Source organism: Pseudophryne corroboree, chromosome 12 (genome assembly GCF_028390025.1).
Source record: "Pseudophryne corroboree isolate aPseCor3 chromosome 12, aPseCor3.hap2, whole genome shotgun sequence".
NCBI classification, from domain to species: Eukaryota; Metazoa; Chordata; class Amphibia; order Anura; family Myobatrachidae; genus Pseudophryne; species Pseudophryne corroboree.
Genome location: NC_086455.1, coordinates 92464050 through 92484246, shown reverse-complemented (window position 1 = coordinate 92484246; position 20197 = coordinate 92464050). Strand labels below are relative to the sequence as shown.

At 45.1% G+C, this 20197-nt stretch overlaps 1 protein-coding gene across 4 annotated transcripts in view; it reads left to right on the top strand.

The window, feature by feature from the left end:
* The window catches only part of KNL1 (kinetochore scaffold 1), a 431776-nt gene that overhangs the window by 252505 nt on the left and 159074 nt on the right, over window positions 1–20197 (top strand). For all 4 annotated transcript variants that reach the window (XM_063947793.1, XM_063947791.1, XM_063947792.1 and 1 more), the window contains 2 exons: window positions 492–5174; window positions 6707–6836. In XM_063947793.1, coding sequence (XP_063803863.1) covers window positions 492–5174; window positions 6707–6836 — 4813 coding nt within the window. The remainder of the gene's footprint in view (window positions 1–491; window positions 5175–6706; window positions 6837–20197) is intronic.

Below are 20197 nucleotides of genomic sequence, written 5' to 3'. Positions count from 1 at the left end.
CTCGCTCCACTACTGCTGTGCTCTGCACAGCCAACTATTCCCAATTGGAGTCCACTTGGAATGTAAATTGAGCAAAGGTTTAAAAATATGTGAAAACCCCCCCCCCCCAAAAAAAAAGTGTCAACCATATGCGTGTCGACCTTTTGACCCTATCCACCTCTTGTACTTGTAGACCTTTCTACGGTCTTCCTTTTCCATGTCGACCTTTTGACCCTGTCGGGCTAATGTATGTCGACCTGTTGACTATGTAGACAGTGTACATCTATCCGGATACTGTGATTTTCAGGGTCTGAAAGGGTGGTCCCTGTAATGAGGGTTTTTGTTTTTTTTAGCTTATCATTGGTGCTAATATAGCTGGGTCTTCCAAGAAGTGTGTTGGCAGGTATTGCGGTATTGATTACTTGCCTATGTGTGTTTGTGTTAAACTGTTACATTTTGTTTTTATACTGTACTAATTAGAAAATTAATTTTGCCTTTTCTTGTTTACATAGTATAATACAAAAGACTGCACTAGAGACAGGTCATGTTTCTTCTCCTGTGATAATGATATGGATATGACCACAAGCAATACCATAGCCATTGTTGAGGCAAAACCAAAGAAAATAGATACTGGTTTATTTTTGTCGAGTTTAAAATCCCAAAAGAGCGAGGAATCAACCAGGAAGATACATTTTCCGTTTTCAGTCAGTGACCTAAAGAATGCAAGTTTTCAGCTGCTGACCGACTCTTCCTGTCCAACAAGAATAGAGTTTGGGGAATTAGCAACTTTGGGAAATAATAATAAATCAAAGACTGTAAAAACAAACACCACTGTTCGGGTAGAAGATGCTGATAAGGAGAACGTTTTCCCTTCTGTTCCTAAAGAAAATAGATCTAATAATAAGAGCGTGCCTCCGTTTTTCCATGCTCTGGAGAATATAGGAGATGTAACACACCTGTTCAGGGAGCAAGAGAATGGACTGGACCTAACGAAATGCCAAACAACCAACATTACTACTTTCATTCCAATGTGCAACAGAGACTTGCTGAATACGAACAATCCAGGCATTACCTGTACTGACCGTGCTAGCAGGGAACCTTCTGTCATCACTAGTAAATCTTACCCTAATGACCAAACTGTGTTGAAGGATGACATGGACTTAACATGTAGTCCTACAACACGCATAGATGGAGTTTTATGGCAACCGCGTCGTATATGCGATGATGACAGTGTTTTCCCCAATGACAAGACCATCATTTTTACTAATGAGAATGAAATGGAACTTACGAAAAATAATGTGGTTTTGTTCAACAGTATAAAAGCAGGTGCATTGCCTGTCGCAGGGGAAAAGAGCCTGGTCTGTATGGAGCGTACAACAGTTTTTCCAGATGAAGAAATGGACATTACTAATAGTCATACAGTAGCTATAGATATTTTAACAGTGGATCAGATGAGAAACCAAACATCCACCTATTCTTCTTCTAACAAAGTTCTAGTAATGTGTAAAACACCCCAAAATGAGGTCCCTGTTAATGTTGTTTCTCATGGTGAAAAGGGAGGACCAAACAATTGTGTAAATCACAGTTATGTTCCTGGTACAGGAAATATTCAAGGCAGAGCTTATGAAATTAGCGGAAAGGAGGCTTCTAAGCAGGGAGAGCAGTCTGGTAAGGCTGCTACTCCATTCTGTCTGTCCACTGCAAATTCAGCATCTGACCTTGATCAGACCAAAGCTGTTATGGATATTCTGAAACTTACCCCGATTGGCACAAAAAATACAAAATCTCAAACGTTTTTATCTTGCACTTCAGCTGAGAACCCACCTATTGCCTCTACTGAAAGGACAATTTTGTTTACAGGTGATCAGGATGATATGGAGTTCACCACATCTCACCCCATTGCCATTGTTGGAAAATATTTGCAACAATCCAGCAAGACTAGTATGCCAAATCGAATTCCTGACATGGATATGACTCAAACACATACTGTTGCTATTGAGACAAATGTGTTCTGTGAGGGGGAGGATATACATAATACCGATTTAAAAAGCCTAGGTCAACAAAACTTTGCCATTCATTCTGCAGCTGCAAACAACAATGTACTCGTGTGTTCTCAAGAAATGATCAAAAGCCATACAATTCCGCTTAATGAGGGTAACGTACACAATCTGCCTGTTCCATTCAAGAGTTCCACTAATACTATGGATCTGGAACAAGTGGATATGGATATTACAAAATCAAATACAATTTTTATTGGTAACATTCCTGAAAATGAAATACCTTGTGATCGTCAGATTTCAGTTACATCTAAATGTGTGCAATCGTCCAAGAGGATTACAATCTCCAGTAATAAAAATGTAAATAAAGTTGGAGATATTACAAATACAAGTGGTGGTCTATTATCCCGGAAGAATAAGCCACAAGATCTAGAGAATATAACAAGAATGTTTATGGCTTTCCAAGATAAGACACGGTTTCCATTTGATCAAAATGATATGGATATGACCAAGTCACACACTATAGCCATTGAAAGCATGAAGAACAGATTGAGAGATGATTTACAGATCAATCCTATGTCGACAAGTAAAAATGCACTTACAGAGTTGGAAGATACTGTGGAGCGTACAGAAAGTCACACAGTTGTTGATCAAGATGATCCAGTTACAGACTACAATAAGTCTGTTAATACCATGTTTTCCAAAGATGTTGACATGGACAATACAAAGTCCAACACTGTCTTTATTGATCACCTGTCGGATAACCTGCAAAATAAGGAAGTTCAGGTTTCAGGTATTTACCCTAAAGGAAACCGTGTTTATCAGAATTCTTTTGATGCTAATAATGAAACAGTAGATGTATATTGTAATGTGGAGGAGGCCAAAACAAACTTTGAGTTAGCAAACGCTGAGGAAGAGAGATTTGTCTGTAAGGCTTCACTTGGTAAAACCATATATAACCAAGAGGATATGGAAAGAAGGAGGTCTCATACTGGTGAAATTGAAAGCAAGCACTTGCAGGATGTACATATTAACGGTCCTGTACATGCAAATGTGTCTACATGTGACCACATCAGTACGTCTAATACAGCTAACTTTGTTTGTGAGGATATGTATTTAAATAGGTCTCACAGTACAAGGATTGAAAACACCCATTCTAAAGAAGCACCTTCTCTTTTTAGGACTAAAGCCAGTGGTAACAAAGATTTGTCTTTGGTTTTACAAGACACAGCAGTCACATGTTCAGGAACCGGAGAAAAGGAAATAACAAATTTTCAAGGAAAAGCGATTTTTACAGCAGAATATATTGACACCCATCTTCTCCCGACTGAGGAAACTCTATGTACAAATGAGCAGGAACCTATGGAAATCACAAAAGCCCACACTGTTATGGTAGAAGTTAAAATGATGAAAGCCCCTAATTACCAAGGTCTGACCCCTGACATTTGTACAATAAATGGAGAGACTGAGGAGATGGACATTGTAAAAACATCAACCTTAGAAACAGAAAGACATGAAACCTTTATTGAAGAACCTATGGAAATGCTAGAGCAACCTGTAAAAAAAAGTATTTCAAGGTCCACAACTGCATTATCAAAAACTGTACAGTTTTTAGAGGATTTGGAAAATATGGAGCTTACACAAGTCCGTACTATGCAAATTGAAGGAGTGTCTGGAGAGATTATTGGCTCTTCTGGTAGAAATAGCACCTGTGTGATTTCAGATGAAGAGATTGATATCACTAAAAGTAATACAGTTTTCATTGACCAGAAATGTGAGGCTACGAAGAACAGCTTGCTTCGAAACGTTGATATGAGGAATGTAACTAGGAATTTAGTGACTTCCATTTGCAATGAAGAAATTCCAGAAGAAGATACAGTTTCCAGTAATAAATCAGAAATTTGTAATGTATCTGGGTTGATTCAAGCTGCTTTGAAATGTAATAGCAAACCCTTAGATATTCGTACAGAAAATCTTACAGTGGACATGAAAATTGTCAGTGACCATAAACTGAATGATATCCGTTCACTGTATTCTGACTCTTGTGGTCTTCCTTGTGAGCTAGCTGTAACTGATCATATCCATGGCCTACAAACCAGTACTTCAGTCCCTCAAAAAGATCCAGAAGAATTGCAAGACAATATGGTGTCTAAAAAAGCTAAAAGAAGATCAAAAAGAGTGTCTTTCCATATTCCTGAAAAAAAATCTGTGATAAGGGATGATATTTTAAAACCAAGCACTGCAATTCCAATGCCAAATCAAGAAGAGCAGTTTTCTTTGGTCCCAGGTGAACATTACGCCAACAGCCAAGTGGAACGTGAAAACATTCCTGTGCCTGTTAATATTGAAATTTCCTATGGTAAATCAGACTTTACAAATAACACTTTGATTCAGTCTACATCGGACAATAAGTTAAATTTGAAAGGTTTGAGCAACTTCCTTGAAAATGCCCCTGACGCATCAACTAAAAATTTAACGGTTACTGATGACATATGTAGCGTCAAAGATAACAAGAGCAGCAGAAGCATTGCTGATATACAATTAAAAATCAAGAGTTTGACCCAAAACACAAATACCTCAGTCCATCAAACTGCTCCTGTCTCATGTTTTATTGAACAGCTGCCCACTACATCACATATTTCATATCGTCCAAATACAAATGAGATACCTGAACAGGTTTTATTGAATACAGATCTTTCCTGCATAGTACTCAATGAGGGGGAAAAAAATGATCCTCTTGAAGAGAGAGATGTCATCATTACAAAAGAAACCTGTTTACCAAATAGGCTGTCTGTCAAGATATTTCAGCCTAGGTTACCCACCAAAAGATATTCCAGCACAAGTAACACGCAGGAGCGAATTTCCTCTTCTGCTCCTAAGGCACAAGCTGGCCGAACATCCATGACACTTCTCAAGGCTTTAACTTCTAGTGATGACGTCCAGTGTATAGAAGAGGAAATCCTTCCGGTTTGTCCAGATGACCAGGAAATAAATAGTTTATTTCAATATGATGTGCCAGAAGGTGCTTGGGAGGAGTTGTGTAAGAAAGAAGCTCTGCACAAAAACCTAAAACAATGTGCTGTTGGACCCGAAGAGACCATTACTGTTCAAAAAAGGATTCGTGATACAGAGGACGATGTAGAAATTCAGAGAGAAAAGAAAGCCAAGCGAAATGAGACATCCGACCAAGTGGAACAGGTGAGTGTGGTGTTTGAATAAAATTAAGAAAGTCTGCAAATGTTGAATAATCCAGTCAGCTTGGTTGGTCTGCTAAAGATGAAGGCCTAGCTATTGAACCACTTACATGGTGGTGGTTTTTGTTTTCTTCACCAAAAGGCTCTCTAAAATGTTTGTTGTGGGGGTTTTTTTTTATATGAACAGTTGAACCATATTTATATATATATATATATATATATATATATATATATATATATATATATATATATATATATATATATATAATATATGTTTTACTGGGGGGAAAAAATTGACTACAATGGGGACTTAGTCACCATAAAGTTACCTCTCACCCTCCAGTACAATCAATCCCATTGCATTGTGGCATTACCCACCTACCCTTAGGCACCCTGTGTCAGATGTAGCCATTTTGCACTCAATTGCTCAGGGTCAAAAGATTTAAAGTATTACCCCTTCCCCTCACCGTTCTACAGAACGTGGGCCAGGGGGAACATATGGTCAATTACCCTTGCTGCAGGTGTTCTCTGCATGCGATCCAGAGTGTGTTTGGCAAAAATTAGGCAATGATTTTGTCAGACAAAGACTGCTACATCACTGTCATGTGTTTGGGGGAGCAGGAGGAAATCCGTTCTGCACAAGTGTACAGTATGTATTTCCTCTTTAAAAGCTGGGATGTGACCCTGATGTGATAGTCTTTCTGGTTGCAACTGATGGTAACATGCCAGTTAAGTATTGCCTAATACGCCTCCTATTTTTTTCTTAAATGCTTGTAAATGAACCTTGTTTTTGTTTTCCTTGTTTATATGTATGTGCACATTGTTGTGTATGCATACGACAATCTATAGGTGTGTTTATGTATGTGTATGTATGTGTATAAATATATATATATATATATATATATATATATATATATATATGTAAACAAACAGAGAAGAATAGGCGGCACTCAGCGTCTTGATCAAAAATAGAAAAGTGTATTTAAAACACCATCTTAAACCAACGTTTCGGGACACGCAGGTCCCTTTGTCAAGGTGTACGGCTGTACTCCTTGACAAAGGGACCTGCGTGTCCCGAAACGTTGGTTTAAGATGGTGTTTTAAATACACTTTTCTATTTTTGATCAAGACGCTGAGTGCCGCCTATTCTTCTCTGTTTGTTTAACCATTGTTGCTGAGAGGGCACCAGCGCACTTTTCAACATTGAAAACGGAGTGCCGATCCATTTCCATCCTTTTTTGTTTTATATATATATATATATATATATATATATATATATATATATATATATATATATATATAATGTGTGTATATGTATGTGTATATATATGTATGTGTGTGTGTGTGTATATATATATATATATATATATATATATATATATAAATAATATATTTATTTGTGTTTTTATTTTTTGGGGGGGTGGCGGTTTCGCTGTTTTTTTTTTTTTTTTCTTCTTCTTCTTTCTTTGTCAGTTCTTTGTTTCCATAAATCATAAGCAATTTTGTATTTTCATGTGTCCTTTATATTTTGACTAGACATCGGTAGCTAATAAAAGTCCAAGTTATAGAAGTGATTTATCTCATACGAGTAAAGCCATGGAGAAAACTTATTGCAGCAGCAGCTCCCAAGACTCAAAGGGAGAAGGGATGTCTGTAGATCTAAGCAGTAAGTAATCCTATCCCATTGTTTTGTGCATAGACAGGAAAAATATATTTAATATAGTTTTGTCCTAAATTGGAAAATGGACAAAACCTACATAAAAAACTAGTTTACACATGTTTTTAGTTTATTTTTAATGTAATGTTATTGTAGTGTAAATGAATGCATACTAAGTAAGTTGCACTGCCTTTTACAATTTTAGGAATTGTTTCAATTAGCTGCAGAATTTGTCTTTAGCTGATTTATCTTCACAGCCTATGGTGTGAAGAGAAATCCACAACCATAGTTGCGCTTATGTCTATCTGCCCATGAGAATCTAAAAATGCAGTGATGGGAACAATCCCATAAAAAAAAAAATTTGGGGAAAAAATTTTTTTTTCAACCTGTTGTACTTTCGGGTATATACAGCGTTAATGTTGGCACAAATACACTGCAGACTTGTTTGCCTCTCCCTTTATGCCGGTCCCTGGGAATTCAGATTTGTGCCAAGAGTAGGGCACAGATTTTCTTCAGTGTAGAATTTTTTATTTTATTAATGTGCACTGAGAAGCTCGTACTCCGACACTGATAGCTGCAGAAGAAACAGTGTGGTCAGGGAAGTGCCAATGAGCCACCCCTACAGATAAACAATCTACAATGTGGGATCTCACCCCGCCTAGTTCCTTCTAAAATGGGGACCTGTCTGATTCTGAGATCATTGAATGAAGTCTTTTGCAAACGTTTGGTCACTTATATCATGGTCAGATCCTGGACCTCTGGGCCAATACAAACAGTCAGAGGTTTCTTTTTCCACAAATTCATCTGGTCTGGTCTTGGGTCCGAGTACAGTCTCAAGGAAGTTTATCATTCTGCACAGATATTTCTCTGACGTCCTAGTGGATGCTGGGAACTCCGTAAGGACCATGGGGAATAGACGGGCTCCGCAGGAGACTGGGCACTCTATAAGAAAGATTTGGTACTATCTTGTGTGCACTGGCTCCTCCCTCTATGCCCCTCCTCCAGACCTCGGTTAGATTTCTGTGCCCGGCCCGAGCTGGTTGCACACTAGGGGCTCTCCTGAGCTTCTAGAAAGAAAGTTTAAATTAGGTTTTTTATTTTACAGTGAGACCTGCTGGCAACAGGCTCACTGCATCGAGGGACTAAGGGGAGAAGAAGCGAACCTACCTGCTTGCAGCTAGCTTGGGCTTCTTAGGCTACTGGACACCATTAGCTCAGGAGGGATCGACCGCAGGACCCGTCCTTGGTGTTCGTTCCCGGAGCCGCGCCGCCGTCCCCCTTACAGAGCCAGAAGCATGAAGATGGTCCGGAAAATCGGCGGCAGAAGACTTCAGTCTTCACCAAGGTAGCGCACAGCACTGCAGCTGTGCGCCATTGCTCCTCATACACACTTCACACTCCGGTCACTGAGGGTGCAGGGCGCTGGGGGGGGGGCGCCCTGAGCAGCAATAAAAACACCTTGGCTGGCAAAATAGCCACAATATATAGCCCCAGAGGCTATATATGTGGTAATTACCCCTGCCAGAATACAGAAAAATGCGGGAGAAAAGTCCGCCGAAAAAGGGGCGGAGCCATCTCCCTCAGCACACCGGCGCCATTTTCTCTTCACAGTGTAGCTGGAAGACAGCTCCCCAGGCTCTCCCCTGTAGTTTTCAGGCTCAAAGGGTTAAAAAGAGAGGGGGGGTACTAAATTTAGGCGCAATATTGTTTATACAAGCAGCTATTGGGGAAAATTCACTCAGTGATAGTGTTTATCCCTACATTATATAGCGCTCCGGTGTGTGCTGGCATACTCTCTCTCTGTCTCCCCAAAGGGCTGTGTGGGGTCCTGTCCTCAGTCAGAGCATTCCCTGTGTGTGTGCGGTGTGTCGGTACGGCTGTGTCGACATGTTTGATGAGGAGGCTTATGTGGAGGCGGAGCAGATGCCGATAAATGAGATGTCGCCCCCTGTGGACCGACACCAGAGTGGATGGATAGGTGGAAGGTATAAACCGACAGTGTCAACTCCTTACATAAAAGGCTGGATGACGTAACAGCTATGGGACAGCCGGCTTCTCAGCCCGCGCCTGCCCAGGCGTCTCAAAGGCCATCAGGGGCTTGAAAACGCCCGCTCCCTCAGATGGCAGACACAGATGTCGACACGGAGTCTGACTCCAGTGTCGACGAGGTTGAGACATATACACAATCCACTAGGAACATCCGTTACATGATCCCGGCAAAAAAAAATGTGTTACACATTTCTGACATTAAATCAAGTACCACTAAAAACAAAAAAGGGTTTTATGTGTTGGGAGAAAAAGCAGGCAGTGTTTTGTTCCCCCATCAAATGAGTGAATGAAGTGTGAAAAAGCGTGGGTTCCCCCGATAAGAAACTGGTAATTTCTAACAAGTTACTGATGGCGTACCCTTTCCCGCCAGAGGATAAGTTACGCTGGGAGATATCCCCTAGGGTGGATAAGGCGCTCACACGTTTGTCAAAAAAGGTGGCACTGCCGTCTTAGGATACGGCCACTTTGAAGGTACCTGCTGATAAATAGCAGGAGGCTATCCTGAAGTCTGTATTTACACACTCGGGTACTGGACTGAGACCTGCAGATAGTGCTGCCGCAGCGTGGTCTGTAACCCTTTCAAACAGGGATACTATTTTGCGAACATAAGACGTCGTCTTATATATGAGGGATGCACAGAGGGATATTTTGCCGGCTGGCATCCAGAATTATTGCAATGTCCATTCTGTCAGGAGGGTATTAGAGACCCGACACTGGACAGGTGATGCTGACTTTAAAAGGCACATAGAGCCTTATAAAGGTGAGGAATTGTTTGGGGATGGTCTCTGGGACCTCGTATCCACAGCAACAGCTGGGATGAAAAATTTTTACCTCAGGTTTCCTCACAGCCTAAGAAAAGCACTGTATTATCAGGTACAGTCCTTTCGGCTTCAGAAAAGCAAGCGGGTCAAAGGCGCTTCCTTTCTGCACAGAGACGAGGGAAGAGGGAAAAAGCTGCACCAGCAGCCAGTTCCCAGAATCAAAATTCTTCCCCCGCTTCCTCTGAGTCCACCGCATGACGCGGGGGCTCCACAGGCGTAGCCAGGTACGGTGGGGGGCCGCCTCAAAAATTTCAGCGATCAGTGGGCTCGCTCACAGGTGGATCCCTGGATCCTTCAAGTAGTATCTCAGGGGTACAAGCTGGAATTTGAGGCGTCTCCCCCCCGCCGTTTCCTCAAATCTGCCTTGCCGACAACTCCCTCAGGCAGGGAGGCTGTGCTAGAGGCAATTCACAAGCTGTATTCCCAGCAGGTGATAGTCAAGGTGCCCCTACTTCAACAAGGATGGGGTTACTATTCCACACTGGTTGTGGTACCGAAACCGGACGGTTCGGTGAGACCCATCTTAAAATTGAAATCCTTGAACACATACATTAAAAAATTCAAGTTCAAGATGGAATCGCTCAGGGCGGTTATTGCAAGCCTGGAGGAGGGGGGTTACATGGTATCCCTGGACATCAAGGATGCTTACCTACATGTCCCCATTTACCATCCTCATCAGGAGTACCTCAGATTTGTGGTACAGGATTGCCATTACCAATTCCAAACACTGCCGTTTGGACTGTCCACGGCACCGAGGGTCTTTACCAAGGTAATGGCAGAAATGATGATACTCCTTCGAAAAAAGGGAGTTTTAATTATCCCGTACTTGGACGATCTCCTTATAAAGGCGAGGTCCAAGGAGCAGTTGTTGGTCGGAGTAGCACTATCTCGGGAAGTGCTACAACAGCACGGATGGATTCTATACATTCCAAAGTCACAGCTGGTTCCTACCACACGCCTACTGTTCCTGGGGATGGTTCTGGACACAGAACAGAAAAAAGTGTTTCTCCTGCAGGAGAAAGCCAAGGAGCTGTCATCTCTAGTCAGAGACCTCCTGAAACCAAAACAGGTATCGGTGCATCACTGCACACGAGTCCTGGGAAAAATGGTAGCTTCTTACGAAGCAAAATTCCATTCGGCAGGTTCCTTACAAGAACCTTTTAGTGGGACCTCTTGAACAAGTGGTCGGGATCGCATCTTCAGATGCATCGGCTGATAACCCTGTCTCCAAGGACCAGGGTATCTCTACTGTGGTGGCTGCAGAGTGCTCATCTTCAAGATGGCCGCAGATTCGGCATACAGGACTGGGTCCTGGTAACCACGGATGCCAGCCTTCGAGGCTGGGGGGCAGTCACACAGGGAAGAAACTTCCAAGGACTTTGGTCAAGTCAGGAGTCGTCCCTACACATAAATATTCTGGAACTGAGGGACATTTACAATGCCCTAAGTCTGGCAAGGCCTCTGCTTCAAAACCAGCCGGTACTGATCCAATCAGACAACATCACGGCAGTCGCCCATGTAAACCGACAGGGCGGCACAAGAAGCAGGATGGCGATGGCAGAAGCCACAAGGATTCTCCGATGGGCGGAAAATCACGTCTTAGCGCTGTCAGCAGTGTTCATTCCGGGAGTGGACAACTGGGAAGCAGACTTCCTCAGCAGACACGACCGACACCCGGGAGAGTGGGGACTTCATCCAGAAGTCTTCCAACTGTTGGTAAACCGTTGGGAAAGGCCACAGGTGGACATGATGGCGTCCCGCCTAAACAAAAAACTAGATATTGCGCCAGGTCAAGGGACCCTCAGGCAATAGCTGTGGACGCTCTAGTGACACCGTGGGTGTACCAGTCGGTTTATGTATTCCCTCCTCTGCCTCTCATACCAAAGGTACTGGGAATAATAAGAAAACGAGGAGGAAGAACGATACTCGTGGTTCCGGATGGGCCAAGAAGAGCTTGGTACCCAGAACTTACAGAAATAATATCAGAGGACCCATGGCCTCTACCGCTCAGACAGGATCTACTACAGCAGGGGCCCTGTCTGTTCCAAGACTTACCGCGGCTGCGTTGGACGGCATGGCGGTTGAACGCCGGATCCTGAAGCATAAGGGCATTCCGGAGGAAGTCATTCCTACGCTGATAAAAGCCAGGAAAGAAGTAACCGCAAACCATTATCACCGTATTTGGCGAAAATATGTTGCGTGGTATGAGGCCAGGAAGGCCCCAACAGAGGAATTTCAGCTGGGTCGTTTTCTGCACTTCCTACAGTCGGGAGTGACTATGGGCCTAAAATTGGGTTCCATTAAAGTCCAGATTTCGGCTCTGTCGATTTTCTTCCAGAAAGAACTGGCTTCACTGCCTGAAGTTCAGACTTTTGTAAAGGGAGTGCTACATATTCAGCCCCCTTTTGTGCCTCCTGTGGCACCGTGGGATCTCAACGTGGTGTTGAGTTTCCTGAAATCACATTGGTTTGAGCCACTTAAAACTGTGGATCTGAAATATCTCACGTGGAAAGTGGTCATGTTATTGGCCTTGGCTTCGGCCAGGCGTGTGTCAGAATTGGCGGCTTTGTCATGTAAAAGCCCTTATCTGATTTTCCATATGGATAGGCAGAATTGAGGACTCGTCCCCAGTTTCTCCCTAAGGTGGTATCAGCTTTTCACTTGAACCAACCTATTGTAGTGCCTGCGGCTACTAGGGACTTGGAAGATTCCAAGTTACTGGACGTAGTCAGGGCCTTAAAAAATTATATTTCCAGGACGGCTGGAGTCAGGAAAACTGACTCGCTTCTTATCCTGTAGGCACCCAACAAAATAGGTGCTCCTGCTTCTAAGCAGACTATTGCTCGCTGAATTTGTAGCACAATTCAGCTGGAGCATTCTGCGGCTGGATTGCCGCATCCTAAATCAGTGAAAGCCCTTTCCACGAGGAAGGGGGCTCATCTTGGGCAGCTGCCCGAGGGGTCTCGGCTTTACAACTTTGCCGAGCTGCAACTTGGTCAGGGGCAAACACGTTTGCTAAATTCTACAAATTTGATACCCTGGCTGAGGAGGACCTTGAGTTCTCTCATTCGGTGCTGCAGAGTCATCCGCACTCTCCCGCCTGTTTGGGAGCTTTGGTATAATCCCCATGGTCCTTACGGAGTTCCCAGCATCCACTAGGACGTCAGAGAAAATAAGATTTTACTCACCGGTAAATCTATTTCTCTATCGTCCTAGTGGATGCTGGGGTTCCTGAAAGGACCATGGGGAATAGCGGCTCCGCAGGAGACAGGGCACAAAAAGTAAAGCTTTAGGATCAGGTGGTGTGCACTGGCTCCTCCCCCTATGACCCTCCTCCAAGCCTCAGTTAGATTTTTGTGCCCGGCCGAGAAGGGTGCAATCTAGGTGGCTCTCCTGAGCTGCTTAGAATAAAAGTTTAGTTAGGTTTTTTTATTTTCAGTGAGTCCTGCTGGCAACAGGCTCACTGCATCGTGGGACTAAGGGGAGAAGAAACGGACTCACCTGAGTGCAGAGTGGATCGGGTTTCTTAGGCTACTGGACACTAGCTCCAGAGGGACGATCACAGGTTCAGCCTGGATGGGTCACCGGAGCCGCGCCGCCGTCCCCCTTACAGAGCCAGAAGAGACGAAGAGGTCCGGTGAAATCGGCGGCAGAAGACATCCTGTCTTCAGACTAAGGTAGCGCACAGCACCGCAGCTGTGCGCCATTGCTCTCAGCACACTTCACACTCCGGTCACTGAGGGTGCAGGGCGCTGGGGGGGGAGCGCCCTGAGACGCAATATAACGGAATACCTTAGGTGGCAAAACAGAATACATCACATATAGCTCCTGGGCTATATGGATGTATTTTAATCCCCTGCCATTTTACACAGAAAAGCGGGAGATAAGGACGTCGTGAAGGGGCGGAGCCTATCTCCTCAGCACACAAGCGCCATTTTCCCTCACAGCTCCGCTGGAAGGACGGCTCCCTGACTCTCCCCTGCAGTCCTGCTTCAGAATCAGGGTAAAAAAGAGAAGGGGGGGCATTTTTGGCAGCAAATAACGATAATAACAGCAGCTATAAGGGAATAACACTTATATAAGGTTATCCCTGTATATATATATATATATATAGCGCTGGGTGTGTGCTGGCAGACTCTCCCTCTGTCTCTCCAAAGGGCTAAGTGGGGTCCTGTCCTCTATCAGAGCATTCCCGGTGTGTGTGCTGTGTGTCGGTACGCGTGTGTCGACATGTATGAGGAGGAAAATTATGTGGAGGCGGAGCAGTTGCCTGTGTTGGTGATGTCACCCCCTAGGGAGTCGACACCTGACTGGATGATTGTATTTAAACAATTAAGTGATAATGTCAGCAATTTGCAGAAAACTGTTGACGACATGAGACAGCCGGCAAATCAATTAGTGCCTGTCCAGGCGTCTCAGACACCGTCAGGGGCGCTAAAACGCCCGTTACCTCAGTGGGTCGACACAGACCCTGACACAGATACTGAGTCTAGTGTCGACGGTGACGAGACAAACGTAATGTCCAGTAGGGCCACACGTTACATGATCACGGCAATGAAAGAGGCATTGAACCTTTCTGACACTACAAGTACCACAAAGAAGGGTATTATGTGGGGAGAGAAAAAACTACCAATATTTTTTCCTGAGTCAGAGGAAATAAATGAGGTGTGTGAAAAAGCGTGGGTTTCCCCCGATAAAAAAACAGCTAATTTCTAAAAAATTATTAGCATTATATCCTTTCCCGCCAGAGGTTAGGGCGCGTTGGGAAACACCCCCTAGGGTAGATAAGGCGCTCACACGTTTATCAAAACAAGTAGCGTTACCATCTCCTGATACGGCTACCCTCAAAGAACCAGCTGATAGAAGGCTGGAAAATATCCTAAAAAGTATATACACACATACTGGTGTTATACTGCGACCAGCAATCGCCTCAGCCTGGATGTGCAGTGCTGGAGTCGCATGGTCGGATTCCTTGACCGAGAATATTGATACCCTGGATAGGGACAATATTTTGTTAACTATAGAACATTTAAAGGATGCACTACTATATATGCGTGATGCACAGAGGGATATTTGCACCCTGGCATCAAGAATAAGTGCTATGTCCATCTCTGCCAGAAGAGCGTTATGGACGCGACAGTGGTCAGGGGATGCGGATTCCAAACGGCACATGGAAGTATTGCCGTATAAAGGGGAGGAGTTATTTGGGGCTGGTCTATCGGACCTGGTGGCCACGGCAACGGCTGGAAAATCCACCTTTTTACCCCAGGTCACTCCACATCAGCAGAAAAAGACCGTCTTTTCAAACTCAGTCCTTTCGTTCCCATAAGTACAAGCGAGCAAAAGGCCACTCTTTTCTGCCCCGGGGCAGAGGAAGAGGAAAAAGACTGCACCATGCAGCCGCTTCACAGGAGCAGAAGCCCTCCCCTGCTTCTGCCAAGTCTTCAGCATGACGCTGGGGCTTTACAAGCAGACTCAGATATGGTGGGGGCCCGTCTCAAGAATTTCAACGCGCAGTGGGCTCACTCGCAAGTGGATCCCTGGATTCTACAGGTAGTATCGCAGGGGTACAAACTGGAATTCGAGGCGTTTCCCCCTCGTCGTTTCCTGAAGTCTGCTTTACCAAAATCTCCCTCCGACAGGGAGGCAGTTTTGGCAGCCATTCACAAGCTGTATTCCCAGCAGGTGATAATCAAGGTACCCCTCCTGCAACAAGGAAAGGGGTATTATTCCACGCTGTTTGTGGTACCGAAGCCGGACGGCTCGGTGAGACCAATTTTAAATCTGAAATCCTTGAACACTTACATAAAAAGGTTCAAATTCAAGATGGAGTCACTCAGAGCAGTGATAGCAAACCTGGAAGAAGGGGACTATATGGTGTCTCTGGACATCAAGGATGCTTATCTCCACGTCCAGATATACCCTTCTCACCAAGGGTACCTCAGGTTTGTAGTACAAAACTGTCATTATCAGTTTCAGACGCTGCCGTTTGGATTGTCCACGGCACCTCGGGTCTTTACCAAGGTAATGGCCGAAATGATGATTCTTCTAAGAAGAAAAGACATTTTAATTATCCCTTACTTGGACGATCTCCTGATAAGGGCAAGATCCAGGGAACAGTTAGAAGTCGGAGTAGCACTATCTCAGGTAGTGTTACGTCAGCACGGGTGGATTCTAAATATTCCAAAATCGCAGCTGATTCCAACGACACGTCTACTGTTCCTAGGAATGATTCTGGACACAGTCCAGAAGAAGGTGTTTCTCCCGGAGGAGAAGGCCAGGGAGTTATCCGAGCTAGTCAGGAACCTCCTAAAACCAGGACAGGTCTCAGTGCATCAGTGCACGAGGGTCCTGGGGAAAATGGTGGCTTCTTACGAAGCGATTCCATTCGGAAGATTCCATGCAAGAACATTTCAGTGGGATCTACTGGACAAATGGTCCGGATCGCATCTGCAGATGCATCAGCGGATAACCCTGTCGCCAAGGACAAGGGTGTCTCTCCTGTGGTGGCTGCAGAGTGCTCATCTACTAGAGGGCCGCAGATTTGGCATTCAGGATTGGATCCTGGTAACCACGGATGCCAGCCTGAGAGGCTGGGGAGCAGTCACACAGGGAAGGAATTTCCAGGGCCTGTGGTCAAGCCTGGAAACGTCTCTTCATATAAACATTCTGGAACTAAGGGCCATTTACAATGCCCTAAGTCAAGCAAAACCTCTGCTTCAGGGTCAGGCGGTGTTGATCCAATCGGACAACATCACGTCAGTCGCCCACGTAAACAGACAGGGCGGCACGAGAAGCAGGAGGGCAATGGCAGAAGCTGCAAGGATTCTTCGCTGGGCGGAAAATCATGTGATAGCACTGTCAGCAGTATTCATTCCGGGAGTGGACAACTGGGAAGCAGACTTCCTCAGCAGACACGACCTTCACCCGGGAGAGTGGGGACTTCACCCAGAAGTCTTCCACCTGATTGTAAACCGTTGGGAAAAACCAAAGGTGGACATGATGGCGTCCCGCCTCAACAAAAAACTGGACAGATATTGCGCCAGGTCAAGGGACCCTCAGGCAATAGCAGTGGACGCTCTGGTAACGCCGTGGGTGTACCAGTCAGTGTATGTGTTCCCTCCTCTGCCTCTCATACCAAAAGTACTGAGAATCATAAGAAGGAGAGGAGTAAGAACTATACTCGTGGTTCCGGATTGGCCAAGACGGACTTGGTACCCGGAACTTCAAGAGATGCTCACGGACGAACCGTGGCCTCTACCTCTAAGAAAGGACCTGCTACTGCAGGAGCCTTGTCTGTTCCAAGACTTACCGCGGCTGCGTTTGACGGCATGGCGGTTGAACGCCGGATCCTGAGGGAAAAAGGCATTCCAGAAGAAGTCATCCCTACTCTGGTCAAAGCCAGGAAGGACGTAACCGCAAAACATTATCACCGCATTTGGCGTAAATATGTTGCGTGGTGTGAGGCCAAGAAGGCCCCTACAGAGGAATTTCAACTGGGTCGTTTCCTTCATTTCCTGCAAACAGGACTGTCTATGGGCCTAAAATTAGGGTCCATTAAGGTTCAAATTTCGGCCCTGTCGATTTTCTTCCAGAAAGAACTGGCTTCAGTACCTGAAGTTCAGACATTTGTAAAAGGGGTCCTGCACATACAGCCTCCTTTTGTGCCTCCAGTGGCACCTTGGGATCTCAATGTGGTGTTGAGTTTTCTAAAGTCACATTGGTTTGAACCACTTTCCACTGTGGACTTAAAATATCTCACATGGAAGGTGTCGATGCTGTTAGCCTTGGCTTCAGCCAGGCGTGTGTCAGAATTGGCGGCTTTATCATATAAAAGCCCTTACTTAATTTTTCATTCTGACAGGGCGGAATTGAGGACTCGTCCTCAATTTCTACCTAAGGTGGTTTCTGCATTTCACATGAACCAACCTATTGTGGTACCTGCGGCTACCAGGGACTTAGAGGACTCTAAGTTGCTTGACGTTGTCAGGGCCTTGAAAATATATGTTTCCAGGACGGCTGGAGTCAGAAAATCTGACTCGCTGTTTATCCTGTATGCACCCAACAAGCTGGGTGCTCCTGCTTCTAAGCAGACGATTGCTCGTTGGATTTGTAGTACAATTCAGCTTGCACATTCTGTGGCAGGATTGCCACAGCCAAAATCAGTAAAAGCCCCTTCCACAAGGAAAGTGGGCTCATCTTGGGCGGCTGCCCGAGGGGTCTCGGCTTTACAACTTTGCCGAGCAGCTACTTGGTCAGGGGCAAACACGTTTGCTAAATTCTACAAATTTGATACCCTGGCTGAGGAGGACCTGGAGTTCTCTCAATTGGTGCTGCAGAGTCATCCGCACTCTCCCGCCCGTTTGGGAGCTTTGGTATAATCCCCATGGTCCTTTCAGGAACCCCAGCATCCACTAGGACGATAGAGAAAATAAGAATTTACTTACCGATAATTCTATTTCTCGGAGTCCGTAGTGGATGCTGGGCGCCCATCCCAAGTGCGGATTATCTGCAATACTTGTACATAGTTACAAAAATCGGGTTATTATTGTTGTGAGCCATCTTTTCAGAGGCTCCGCTGTTATCATACTGTTAACTGGGTTCAGATCACAGGTTGTACAGTGTGATTGGTGTGGCTGGTATGAGTCTTACCCGGGATTCAAAATCCTTCCTTATTGTGTACGCTCGTCCGGGCACAGTATCCTAACTGAGGCTTGGAGGAGGGTCATAGGGGGAGGAGCCAGTGCACACCACCTGATCCTAAAGCTTTACTTTTTGTGCCCTGTCTCCTGCGGAGCCGCTATTCCCCATGGTCCTTTCAGGAACCCCAGCATCCACTACGGACTCCGAGAAATAGAATTATCGGTAAGTAAATTCTTATTTTCTCGTAGTCCGTAGTGGATGCTGGGCGCCCATCCCAAGTGCGGATTGTCTGCAATATTTGTATATAGTTATTGTTTAACTAAAGGGTTATTGTTGAGCCATCTGTTGAGAGGCTCAGTTATATTTCATACTGTTAACTGGGTATAGTATCACGAGTTATACGGTGTGATTTGTGTGGCTGGTATGAGTCTTACCCGGGATTCAAAATCCTTCCTTATTGTGTCAGCTCTTCCGGGCACAGTATCCTAACTGAGGTCTGGAGGAGTGGCATAGAGGGAGGAGCCAGTGCACACCAGATAGTACCAAATCTTTCTTATAGAGTGCCCAGTCTCCTGCGGAGCCCGTCTATTCCCCATGGTCCTTACGGAGTTCCCAGCATCCACTACGGACTACGAGAAATAGATTTACCGGTGAGTAAAATCTTATTTTCTAGGGACGAAGGGCTCTTTAGAAACTGCAGTTTGCTTGCTTTCAGTTAAGACATTTTTCAGCTGGAGATCTTTTCCAGATGATGGAGAGCAAACTCTCCCCTGGCAAGCCAGATCATTATCTGTCTTTCTAGGCTTCACCAAACTTTAACAGGGGCCATCTTTTCCCCATATGGGCTGGGACTGTGGTGACCATGGACCAGCTTATGCAGCTGCGGGCCCCAGTGATCTTATTCTTTTGACTCCAGGTACTTTGGTCTATGAAAAATAAAATACCAAACAATCTGTCCTCGATGTTCCAAGCAAATCTCAATGCACTAAAACGGGCCTAGATATTTTTCATGACTAGACCTGTAAAACTTCAGTTGGAAAATATGCTGGTGGTGGCTTTCATCAGTCTCCAAGGGGAAACCCTGGTGTCATTTACAGTAGCCTTCCATGAAGCATCCAGTATAATGCGCTGGACAGAAAAGCAATTCTTATAAATACAACAAGCGTAAATTGGCAGAAATTCAGGCTTTCTTTTAGTTTGTCTTAGAGATTCAATCAATGTATGGCCAAATGGGACCTTCATTGGTACTCACTGCTTTGGTACTCCCTTCAGTCAGCTGAGCTGATATTATTATTATTATTATTATTATTTACTTGGATATTTACCTTTCTGCTGCTGGTTACACCTGGCTCCTCAAGGATAGACATAGGGGGTGTAGAGTAGGATCTTGATCCGAGGCACCAACAGGCTCAAAAGCTTTGACTGTTCCCAAGATGCATAGCGCCGCCTAGTCTATAACCTCGCCTCCTTGCACAGGAGCTCAGTTTTGTAGTTGGTGCCGCAGATAGCAGGCACATAACAGAGGGGGTGCTCTGGGCAGTCCCTAAGAAGAGCTTTTTTAGAAGAAAAGTGAAGACTTCAAGGGCTGTGGCAGTGTGTACATGTCTTGTGACATTCACTGCTGCAGCTCCATCTCTCCCCAGCGGCGCTGTACACTCCCGCGCCCTGGTTGCCGGGTAACTACAGCAGGAGGCTCCGGTTTTCTTCTGGTCAGGCACACACGACGGGGGCTCTCCGGGATCGCGTGGCCGCGCTTCGGGAGGTGGTGAGTGGGTCCCGCTAATGGGACCCGTGCTGTATTGCGATCCGGTGGGAGGCGGGCCGTGCGCGCTGGCAGTGGACACTGTGTGGCAGTAC